The sequence below is a fragment of the Salminus brasiliensis genome, chromosome 24 (assembly GCF_030463535.1).
Source record: "Salminus brasiliensis chromosome 24, fSalBra1.hap2, whole genome shotgun sequence".
In the NCBI taxonomy this organism is placed as follows: Eukaryota; Metazoa; Chordata; class Actinopteri; order Characiformes; family Bryconidae; genus Salminus; species Salminus brasiliensis.
The window spans coordinates 25915785-25928237 of record NC_132901.1 but is presented as its reverse complement, the minus strand read 5'-3'; the positions used below and the strand labels follow the sequence as shown (position 1 = coordinate 25928237).

Here is a 12453-nt window from a genome sequence, read left to right as displayed (position 1 = left end):
GCTAATAATGATGCGCAAGTTGCCAATTAGCATGACACTGAGGTAAAAGCAAGCTCATAATTTGCACTAGCTACAGTTCAACTAAAATTAATTGACTAATAGTTAAACTGAAAAATGCTAATGTGGCTAGTAATGAATGCAGAGTTGACATGGCATCAAAAGAACTAGCCACATTAGCATTAGTTGACTAACAGCTTAAAAGCAAACAGCGTGAATTTGGCTAATAATGAATATTAAACTCGCCCAATAGTGTCAACGTAAATGACAATACTAGCTTTCAAAATATTGTAATAAATACAGCATATCGTAAAAAATTTCTTTAAATATCGTGATACGACATTTTTGACATATCGCCCAGCTCTAAACCCTAGTCTACCACTGGGAAGGTGGTGTTATCCACTACACGCACCAACCACCGGATCATATGAACACACACAGCGATGCCTTAACGTAGTTTAATATGATTCATTTGTACATTTTAACAGTAATATGTGCAACAAACCATTTTTTCGGCCTCAAACAGGATTTACAAGATTACGTTTTTCCTATTACATGAAATAATCCACAGTCTCGACTCTGAAGTTTACAGTACAGATCTTTTTCTAAACTGAGACACAGTCTCGCATTAAGCCACAACTTATTTAACGCATTTCTGTGCGCCCTGCTCGTAACGCTAACCGCTCATGCAGTTCCCGAGCAAGCCCTCGGCGAAGGTCCGAAAGCGCTCCGTATCCAGGATCTGGTGTTGGGGGATCAGTTTGAAAGGTGCCATGAACCAGAAGAACCTAGAAGAAGGGGTTTCAGGACGGCGGAGTTTGGGACCCACCAGATCCACACCAAGTTTCCAGAACTTAAAGGCACAGGTCAACGAATCAATGCTAACGCTGCTAATAACAAGTGCCGAACTTGGCAGTTAGCATGGTGCCCAAATAACAGGCAACGTAAGAGTAGCTTTCGTTCACAGCTAGCCACTTTAGCATTAGCTAACGCATAGTTCAACTGAACTGTGCTAATGTGGCTAATAATTAATGCTGAAATTGTGAGTTAGCATGGCGTCCACATAGCAGATAAGACTAGTTTTTATTTAATGCTAGCCACATTAGCATTAGCCAACTAATAGTTCAACTAAACAGTGCTAACATTGCTAATGATGAACGCTGAAGTTGGCTGGTCGCATGGTGTCCACATAGCCGATCAAACTAGCTTTTATTCAGCATTAGCTACATTAGCATTAGCCAACTTATCGTTCAACTAAACAGTGCTAATAATGAATGCTTAAGTTGCCAGTTAGCATGATGCCATGCATGATTTAGCACTAGCTACATTAGCATTACTTGAGTTAAACCACGCTAAGTCCACCGATTTGCCAGTTTAGTTGACTAATTGTTAAACTGAAAAATGCTAATGTGGCTAATAATGAATGCTAGGCTTCGCAGTTGGCATCAAAGTAACTAGCCACATTGGCATTAGCTTACCAACAGTTCAACTAAACAGTGATAAATTGGCTAATAATGATTGCGTAAGTTACCGATTAGCATGCCACTGAGGTAAAAGCAAGCTCATAATTAGCACTAGCTACAGTTCAACTGAACACAATTCCACAAATTTGCCTGTTTAGTTGACGAATAGTTAAACTGAAAAATGCTAATGTGGCTAATAACAAATGCCCAGTTGACATGGCATCAACGGAATTAGCCACATTAGCATTAGTTGACATAGCTTAAAAGCAAGCAGTGTGAATTTGGCTAATAATGAATATTAAATGTAGATGACAACACTAGCTTTCATTCACAGAACAATGCTAACGTGGCTAACAATGAACGTTTAACATGTCCTTCAGCAAGACGCCAAATGTAGCACGAGCTACATTAGCTTTACTTGACCAACGGTCTCAATTGAGCCATGCTAATGTGGCTAGCAGTGCCTGTTATTCTGACACCAGGCTAAAACGGTAACCTCAACATTCATTACTAGCCACATTAGCATTGTCTCTTTAGTTGACCCACTGAGCAACTGAACAATGCTAATGTAGCTAATAACGAATGCTAAAGTTGCCAGTTTAGCTACATTTCACTCACTGCTAGCATTAGTTTCCTAATAGTTCAACTGAACAATGCTAATATGGCTAATATTGAAAACCGAGGTTGCCAGCTAGAGCTCCAAATACACCAGCATCATTTGATTGAACCAACCCGCAAAAAAACCCGAAGTTCTCTCCACCATAGGAAGTTCAACAGATCTTCTTCCCTCAAACATTTTCACCTCAACGGTCGGATACAATCAACTGAAGCTGGAGTTTCGGTTCAGTTCAGTTTTTTAAACCAGGCTTCCTGAACTTCTCAATGCTCACCAACGTCAAACTGTACCTTCAGCTGCAGAACTGAGGAACCTCTGCTGGAGATGAAGGAGAACCATGAAGGCCATGAACGTCTTTCTTCGATAGAAACCGAAAACCCTCTCAGTCGCTTGGGGTTCCTCGGTTCCTCGGTTCCACCCCCCCAAGGAAGCCAGTCAACTGAAGACCGTGAAGGTCAATGGAGGGAGGTTTCCAGTAATCGGTCACTGTTCATATCTGAGGGGAAATAATTAGTTCACGCTGTAGGCCCAGGGACCACCTCCCACCGCCCCAAGGCCCTCCAGGGCTCAGAGGATCACATGTCCCTGAGCCCACGAGGAGGCCCGGTTGTGAAGCTCACATGACCAGAACCACTTCAGACACAGCAGCTTCGTTGGGGGTCTTCTATCTTCAGTCTGATGAAGTCCAGACCAAAACCATCTCGCTCTAGAAGTTTCTTCACTGGTACAACGATTCCAACCAAGTAATAAAGGATGGTGTCAAAGGAACTAGCCACATTAGCATTAGCTAACCAATAGTGCAACTAAACAGTGCTAATGTGGCTAATAATGAATGCTTAAGTTGCCAATTAGCATGATACTGAGGTCAAAGCAAGCTTATAATTAGCACTAGCTACATTAGCATTACTAGAGTTCAACTAAACAATGCTAATTCCACAGATTTGCCTGTTTAGTTGACTAATCGTTGCTAATAATGTGGCTAATAATGAATGCTAGGCTTCTCAGTTGGCATGGCGTCAAAGGAACTATTAGCACATTAGCATTAGCTAACCAATAGTTCAACTAAACAGTGCTAATAATGAATGCTCAAGTTGCCAGTTAGCATGATACCATGCATATTTCAGCACTAGCTACATTAGCATCACTAAACAACGCTAATTCCACGGATTTGCCCGTTTAGTTGACTACTCATTAAATTGAACAATGCTAATGTGGCTAATAGCAAATGCTAGGCTTCCCATTTGGCATTGCATCAAAGGAACTAGCCACATTAGCATTATCTAACCGATAATTCAGCTAAACAGTGCTAATGTGGCTAATAACGAATGCTTAAGTTGCCAATTAGCATGACATTAAGATCAAAGCAAGCTTATAATTAGCACTAGCTACATTAGCATTACTAGAGTTCAACTAAACATCGCTAATTCCACGGATTTGCCTGTTTAGCAGACTAATCGTTAAATTGAACAATGCTAATGTGGCTAATGACAAATGCTAGACTTCCCAGTTGGCATGGCATCAAAGGAACTAGCCACATTAGCATTAGCTACTGGATACTAATGGATAGTTTCCAGTCTCCACCATCACAAACATGAGTCGGGGAGTTTCTCTGCGTTATTAACGGTGCAGAACATCTGGGAAAGCGGTGGAGCTGCACGGACTACCCCAGCTAACGGCAAACCGCCGGAGGATTGACCGGTCAGAAAGATGGGAGTCCAGCGGGACGAGGCTTCAACCGCTCCTCCTGCACCGACCGATCTATTTAGCGTGAAAACAGAGGGGGGCTTACAACACAAGAAGGGCAACTGAACAAGTCCTACAATCGAAGACGTTGAGGGATTTATCCAAATTCAGAAGATTTACTGAAGAACATACGTTTCCATAAACTATCAGACAGGAGACGCCAAGGCATTCTCCGTTTTTTTAAAGCAGGGCAGCTATCAGAAAAGTTCACAACACATGCTATACATGATTCAGACCTAATATGCTGATGGGGGCGGGAGGGCAACAGGCTACACAATGTTAATGTTGCAGTCAGTTTATACATATACATTTATATATATATATATATATGTGCTCTGTTCCGCCTCTTGCTGTAAGTGCAGTTTGTCCTGCAGGGGAGGGAAGATCATGCTCGTCATGTGTTCGGCTGTAGAATCGATGTTTAGCGACAGCCCGGCTTCTCCAGGCGCTTCTCGCCTTCACTATCACCTCCGTGACCTTCGTTTTCTCTCCTCGAGTACAACGCCAGGCGCCTCGGCACGACAACAGCAGGCGCGGCGCCACCCAAAGCCGCTCTCCGAGAGCTTCGGGACGATTAGTGTATGATATGGGACGACGCAGCAGTTGCTAAAATGTGTAAAAACGAAAAACAAAACCAGATACCCGTCACTTTCCGTATCGTCCACGCCTCGGGTCGTCGCCGGACACGGGCGAGCGCCAAGAAAACTGATCGGAGAAGCGAAAACGAACAAAACAAACCTCCAAAAAAAGAAAAACGGCCATAAAATCAGGAACACTAAACGAAAAGGACCGAAGACGCTCGTTTACTTCTTGCTCCGCAGGCGCTTGGAGTGGCGCGGCAGGTCCAAACACTTGCGGGGCCGTTTGAGGGTCGGGCTGCCGCCCTCTGCTGCCACTGCCGCCACCGCCGCCGCTGCTGCTGCCACCCCGGCCCCAGAGCTGACCGGGCTTCCCACCGCAGAGGAGGTGGACGCTACTGCTGCAGCGGCGGCGGCAGCAGCGACCAAGGAGGACGAAGAGGAGGAGGAGGACGAGGAGGAGGAAGAGGTGGAGGAGGACGTGGAGGGGGTGGCATCGCCGGCGGCACCCACGGCGCTCTCCATCAGTTCGCGCAGCTTGTGCTCCAGCTCGGCCAGCCGGGCGTTCTGCTCGCCGATCACCTGCGTCTGCTCCAGCAGCTTCTGCTCCTGGTCCTGCAGCTGCTTCTGCTGCTCCAGCTGCTTGACCCGCACCTCCTGCATCTCGCGCCGCAGCGCCGTCATGGAGGCGCCGTTCACCTTCACCTGCTGCTGCACCTTGGTCATCTCGGAGCGAGACGGCGTGTTCTTGGCCAGCAGAGTCATGGTGGTCAGCGAGGTGGATGGCCCAGCCACTGCAGGAGGAGAGGTGGAGGCATTGGGGGGGGGGGTTAGTGTGAAGGCAGAACCGGCAGCAGTTTAATACTGCTATTTACACACTATTTGGACAAAAGTATTGGGACACCTGCATATTTATTGTTTCTTCTGAAATCAAGGGTATTAAAATAAGCTTATCCTGCTTTGGATGGAGTAACTGTCTCTACTGTCCAGAGAAGAAGACTATCTACTAGCTTTTCTACTAGTCAGGATGTTGGATGATGATGATGATGATGATGACCACCCCACCTCATCATCATCATCATCATCCCCAACCCATCCCAAAAGTCATCATCATTCCATAGACCACAGTTCTTCCCCTGCTCCACAGCTCAATGCTGGGGGGCTTTACACCCCAATGCAAGGTGCATCTGCTCCAGAGAGTCCTATTCTATTGGCGGTGCTTTTCTACAGGGACTAGACAAGCTGTTTGTGCTCCAGTGCTCACAACGTACACGTTCCTCCTACCTCTGCTGCACCCCTAAGCGAACATTAGCCAACGGTATAGGTGCACAGCTCTTACCAGGGGCAGATCCAATGAGACGGCCAGACAGGTCGGCACCTGGAAGCTTCTTCTTCAGGATAGGGACGATCTTCTCATCGAAGTACTCCATGGCCATGGACGAGATGTCCCGGAGCTCCTGCAGGACCTCATGAGCCCTCTGAGGCGCACGCGTGGAGTTTACGTAGCGTAGCACTCTGTAAATCTCATCTATCACCTGAGAGCAGCAGGAAACACAGGGTTACGCTGATGAACCATCCAGGATTTGGCTTTGATGGAGTCAGGAACTTTACAAACATGCTCATTTAGAATCACCTGAGAAAGAGCTCCAGTTTCTTCTACTCTAGCATGTTTACATTAAGCACCAAAATTCTCTCATTATGTTCCTAACATGGATAATTGAGGAGTCAACTGTGGCCTGCAAGTGTGTTTTTCAGGGCTTGAGTTGGTGTGCCCTCTGGTGGTCATGAAAATGTATGGCAATAATAGGCTACTCTCAGTAAAGTACAATTGTAGCACGTCTGGCACTAGAAAGACCCAAAGATGAGGTAATGAGCAGATCTTCTACAGATACCCTCAGCATGCCTGAGAACCAATGAAAATTCACATGTAAAGCTGCTTATCTGGTCAGTAAGTGTTCATTTCCTTAGTAAAACACGGATAATAACACTCCTACAGAACGTGGTGGTGGTTCTCCATCACTGTGTTCATCATTAGAACATCTCCTCTCAAAGTTTTCCTCATGGAGTCTAGTATTATTTAGAGTTCTCCTCAGATCAACACCTGGTTTGGTGGTAAATCAGGGCTTAATGATGGTAAATCAGGTGAGCTGCTGCTGCTGCTGCTGCTGATGGGGTTGAACACATCCTCCACGCTGTGCTGGCTGGACTGGGGGGCGTCCAGGAGAAACCTGGAGGAACCGAGCTCTGTTCTTCAGACTAGCTCACCGACAAGATCTCACTACTTTCTTTCTTCAGAATGAGAAGCTCTTGTTTCTCCTTTTTACTGGATTCATGTTCACCTGCTTTATCTGTTCTGATGAGATCTGGAGCTTCTACAGTAGAAACCCCCTCACTGCTGAGAGACGGGGTTAGAATAATGTGATTAGGGGCCTAAAAACACAGTACTGTAGATCACCAGCCTAAAGAACACTGACCAACTGCATCGACAACTACATTTTGCCTGTGTCGCCCACCCCTAATGACCCTAAAACCCATCACTGATAAATTTGCAATACAACAGGCCTCGCTCCATATATTCTCAAAACCAGACTTAGAAATGGTGCCAATGAGCATTTAATTAGATGTTAATTAGAAGTTAATGTCAGTGAATGAAGCAGGAAACAGGTACAGAGGAAGAAAGGTACCTTTCCAGGTATGAAGCAGCAGAGATTGGAGTCGACGTATTTCATGAAGGTCATGTTGAGCAGGGAGAGACGTGTTTCTACCGCAGCCAAGATGTCAGCGTGGCGGGCCAGGGAGTGGTTCCTCCTCTCTGATTCTCGTCTGAGACACAGATTTATTCAAATAATAAATAAATAAATATTAATAATACAATTTAAATATAAAATAAATATTAAATAAGTTCATATTTATCAGGCAATATCACAAAATTGAAGATGAAAGGAATAGACTTGCTTTAAAATGAACAAAAGAACAGAAACTTACTGACTTCAAACACTTAATTTATAAAATGCTTTCTTATATTATATAAATATTATAATTCTTCTGAAAGCTGACTGTTTGGAGGATGATATTAGCTGGTGTGGAATACTCATGTGACCACATACATAAACAAAATCTATATCTACATATAATCAATATTTATAACCTATATTACCAGACTAATCTACCTCAACACACACTCCTAAACTTCCTGTTTACCTCTTCATTTACACACACACACACACACACACACACACACACACACACACACACACACAGATTAACATATTTTTGTATTTACTGTCTTTATACTTATCGTCTCTGCACCCTGTCTCGTGTTTTGTCTATGGTCCTTGCACTACCGTACCATGTCCTCACCTATTCTCCACCGGAGACTTAGCCTAACAGTGTTTGGCTGTACTGTGGAAGCTTGTATTAGTATAATGACAAAGTTTTTTAACTCAATTAAATTAAAATCTGTATTAATATGGAGGAAAGGGCCATTAATCATCATCAGTATACTTTTATATTGTCTGATAATAAAAACTGCATTTACAATCATTTATATGCTGATCCCTCCCCAGAATTAGCACCCTCTATCTGTTAGGTGCTGAACTGCAGGAAACAAAAAACTACCTAGAAACAAATAAGTCAAGCTAGTCGCTCATTTGCGCCACCTAGAGTTCAGACTTAGTTAAGCACTTTAGCATTACAAAGCTTTCAGTAAGCTCGAACCTGGCTAGAAAACACACCTACAGTCAAACCACTAGTATAAATAATTATTTTCAACACTTTCGCTGTTCTAAACTTGAAAAGTGCGCCCCCAAGAGGTTAGGAATTCAGTCCTGCTGTGTCTGTAACTCCGCCTCAACTGACAATTGCGTACTCCACACAGGATTGTGTACTCCATAACAGCGGTGGACAACGACCTTCGAAAAATGAAGGCTCCCACTGCAAAACAAAAAAAGCCTCTCGAGCGACTAGCGGTGAACGTCTACCTTCCCGTGCCTCACAGAGCCCCGTCTAAGCACGCTCGCTATTGCTGATATTGAGGGTGGAGTCTGACAAAAAGTTCGCAATTATCCGCTTGTAGTTATTCATCATCATCATTTAAAGCAGCATTATGTGAGAATTGCTATTTCTGCTCCTGGGCTCCCCCTAGAGGTGAGAGGCTCCCTTGGAAGGACAAGCTCCACATTTCTGGACAAGCTGGGAGGTAGAGAAGCATGTGGGCTGAGGCGGTAGAGTAACACTACAGGGTTTTACACTAATATGACTCGCAGTGTTACGCAGCCTGACAGTTCTGGAGAGAGCTTCTCCTCCACCAAAGCTCCATAGTGCAGTAGCAGCAGCGTCCCAGGCCCTGGAGTGGGAATGACGGAGGGACACCGTTCTCCCAGATCCTGAGGAATTACACATTTACTGCAGCCTTCGGCCTAAAAGTCCTCAATCGCCACCAGGCTTCACCTGCGTCTAGACAGCCAGACTTCTGTGCTTTATGCAACAGTGTTGATGGTGTCAGTGTTCATCACAGACCCTGCGAGAGAACGTCCCCGTCAGGAGGACCAGTGCGAAGAAGAAGTGGGTCAGTCCTACTTAATTATTGACTCTCCTGCCACTTTAAAAATGTAGGGCTGTTCTGAAGCGCCAGCTCACTGCAATGCTCCATACTGCAGCTCTCCTTTACACACATGCACACACTGAGTGAGCCACATTCCCAAGAAGGTCACGCAAACCCGAGCAGTACATTAATTAAATCCCTCAGAACGGCATTCGATCGACCGTCCTATAAAAAAACAAACAAGCAAAAGGTCTTACTATTAGCAAAGCAGCACTTTTTAAGCGTGTTCAATCAAACAGGTGAGCTTTTCGCAGAGAGTCAAGTTAGCTGCAAACCGCAGCCCATAGGAACCAATGCTGGCTGCCATCCCTGCAGTACAGCTCACCTTGGCAGCTGGGCTTTGACCTGTTTCTGGCAAAGGCTGTGATAGCGCTCCACTCGGAGGAAGCCTTGGTTGAGCATTCGCTGGCAGATCATGTCCATGCGCTTGCACACCTGGAAGACAAACGATAGGATGATTAGGACATATAACGTGTAGCGCATCAAGAATTCGACGCTATACCTTTAAAGTGGTCTCAAGGCTCAGCGAATCAGAATAAAGTGGGAAGCAGGAAGGAGGAGGGGCTTATAGCACAACACAGGAACACACTGAAAAAGCTGGTCTGGAGATACGCTAAACGTCCAAATATTTTTGGACACCCCTTCTCATGAATGCATTCAGCTACTTTAAGTTGCACCCGTTGCTGAGACAGATGTGGAAACGTTCGTTCACACACACACACACACACACACACACACACACACACACACACACACACACACACAGCTCGTCTAGTCCCTGTAGACACGTACTGCCAACAAAATAGGACTTCCTGGAGTCGATAAAGAGGCTAGAGGTGTATAACCCCCCCCGCCCCCCCCTTAGCATTAAGCTGTGTTCTCTGGAATGATGGACGGTGCTCAACCCAAAATACAATCAAATCCTCACAGCAATGCTTCTCCAGAATCTAGCAGAAAGCCTTATTCTCTGGACAGTAGAGACAGTTACTTCAAATAAGGCAGGATCGACTCTTATCAACACCCTTAATAATTCGGAAGAAACGATGAACGAGCAGGTGTCCAAATACTTTTGTCCAACATATAACGATCGAATCTCACAAATATGTGGACGATTAAGCATTATTTATCTATACTGCGTGGACAAACGCATTGCGTAGGGGTGGTCAAGTCATATTATTATTAAATATTAAATAATAATATTGATCATGACACTTCGACAAGCAGATCAAATGCCATACTGGGCACAGGCTGTTGCCCTACAGCCACACATACAGGTCCAATTACACTCCCAGTGCTGAAGCATGCACCCGGTCAACGCCCCTAAGCACCAACGGCACCCACGGCACGGCCGTATCGCCCACCCCCGGGGTCCCAGCTTGAACGGTTGACAGTTTTGCGTACGGCTGCTCCCCGACCAACATGTCAGTCGCCACCACAGGCGGCGCATTCAGACAGATGCACTCGGTGCAACTCGCTCTACTAATGAGACACGTCTGTGGAGAGACTGCAGGTTGCACCAGAGGGGCGTTCATGGTCTCCACAGAAGCTGTGGCTGGTGCAGAGGCGCCACTCGGCTCATCAGACTGGCTGAGAAACCAGGACTAAAAGGCTGGTCCTCCAGGCTGGAATCCACCCTATACTGGTGAGATAGCTGGTTTAACTGGTTGACTGGGTTCAGTCTTGGCCAGCATGCGTGTGGTGTTGCTGGTCTGTAACCAGTGTGGTCCTGCGGTCTATAATGGTCAACCACTATCATCATGCTGGCCATACTGGTTAACCTTCTTGGTCCTGCGGTCTATAATGGTCAACCACTATCATCATGCTGGCCATACTGGTTAACCTTCTTGGTCCTGCGGTCTATAATGGTCAACCACTATCATCATGCTGGCCATACTGGTTAACCTTCTTGGTCCTGCGGTCTATAATGGTCAACCACTATCATCATGCTGGCCATACTGGTTAACCTTCTTGGTCCTGCGGTCTATAATGGTCAACCACTATCATCATGCTGGCCATACTGGTCAATATTTTTGGCCATACTGGTTAACCTTGGTCATGCTAGCCCACTGGTCGACCAGCTTGGTCAGGCCAGTCAAACTGGTCAACCAGCTTGGTCATGCGGTCTATAACGGTCAACCACTATCATCATACTGGCCATACTGGTTAACCTTCTTGGTCATTCTGGCCATGCTGGTCAACCAGCTTGGTCAGGCCAGTCAAACTGGTCAACCTTCCTGGTCATGCTGGTTGACCAGCTCTGTCATGCGGTCTATAATGGTCAACCACCATCATCATGCTGGCCATACTGGTCAACCAGCTTGGTCATGCTGGCCATACTGGTCAATATTTTTGGCCATACTGGTTAACCTTGGTCATGCTAGCCCACTGGTCGACCAGCTTGGTCATACTAGCCATACTGGTTAACTTTCTTGGTCATGCGGTCTATAACGGTCAACCACTATCATCATACTGGTCATACTGGTCAACCAGCTTGGTCAGGCCAGTCATACTGGTCAATCTCTCATGGCCAGCCAACCTGCCAACCAACCTGCCAGCCAGCCAGCCAACCTGCCAGCCAGCCAACCTGCCAACCAATCTGCCAGCCAGCCAGCCAACCTGCCAGCCAGCCAACCTGCCAACCAACCAGCCAACCTGCCAGCCAGCCAACCAACCTGCCAGCCAGCCAACCAACCTGCCAGCCAGCCAGCCAACCTGCCAGCCAATCTGCCAGCCAGCCAGCCAACCTGCCAGCCAACCAACCTGCCAACCAACCTGCCAGCCAGCCAGCCAACCTGCCAACCAATCTGCCAGCCAGCCAGCCAACCTGCCAGCCAGCCTGCCAGCATGAAGACGACCGGACTAACGCCCCGTTCAGGAGGACCTGAGTGAAGACAGTGAGGTAAGAGAGGTCCACTGGGTTAACGCGCTAAAGCAGGCCCGGGCAGGCCGCTGTGCGGGTCCGGGGAGCTGGGGGAGCTGGGGGAGCTGGGCGGGCCGGCCCTGGCTGAGCGCCCCGCTTTGTTGTGGTCTGGTTCCGCTCACCAGGCGCAGCAGGCTGATCTCATCGTAGGACAGGAAGTTGAGGATCGTCTCGATGGCCACGATCGGAAGTCCTAAGAGCGGGTTGTTCTGGTGAGGCTGGTCCGGCGGCGGAGAGGGCAGCCTCGGTGACAGCGAATCGGGATCGACGGCCCCGCCGCCTCCCTCCACTCTCTCCACAATAGCCGCCATCTTCTCTAGCTCGAGCCTGGCGGAAGTGACGCCCATAAAGAGGCTCGACTCGGAGGAAGTAGGAGCCATGGCGGTTCGGACCGTCTGCAGGTTCTGGTCCGGTTTTATTCATTTATTAATTTTTAAACCTTTTACTGAGTTTTAATTTGGGTATTTGTGGTTTTATTGGAATTTTATTTTGGTTTAGTTTGGGTTAATTTAAATTTTTATTTAATTGTTAAA

The 12453-nt window shown here is 46.7% G+C and overlaps 1 protein-coding gene across 1 annotated transcript; it reads right to left on the bottom strand.

The window, feature by feature from the left end:
• Window positions 1-441: 441 nt before the first annotated feature.
• On the bottom strand, window positions 442-12246 carry fbxo28 (F-box protein 28). The gene is made up of 5 exons (XM_072670392.1): window positions 12043-12246; window positions 9326-9435; window positions 7082-7220; window positions 5737-5932; window positions 442-5191 (listed from the first exon to the last, which is right to left on the bottom strand). Exons 1-5 carry the CDS (start codon window positions 12229-12231, stop codon window positions 4623-4625), a joined length of 1203 nt encoding a protein of 400 aa, XP_072526493.1. The 5' UTR covers window positions 12232-12246; the 3' UTR covers window positions 442-4622.
• Between the last annotated feature and the right edge of the window lie 207 nt (window positions 12247-12453).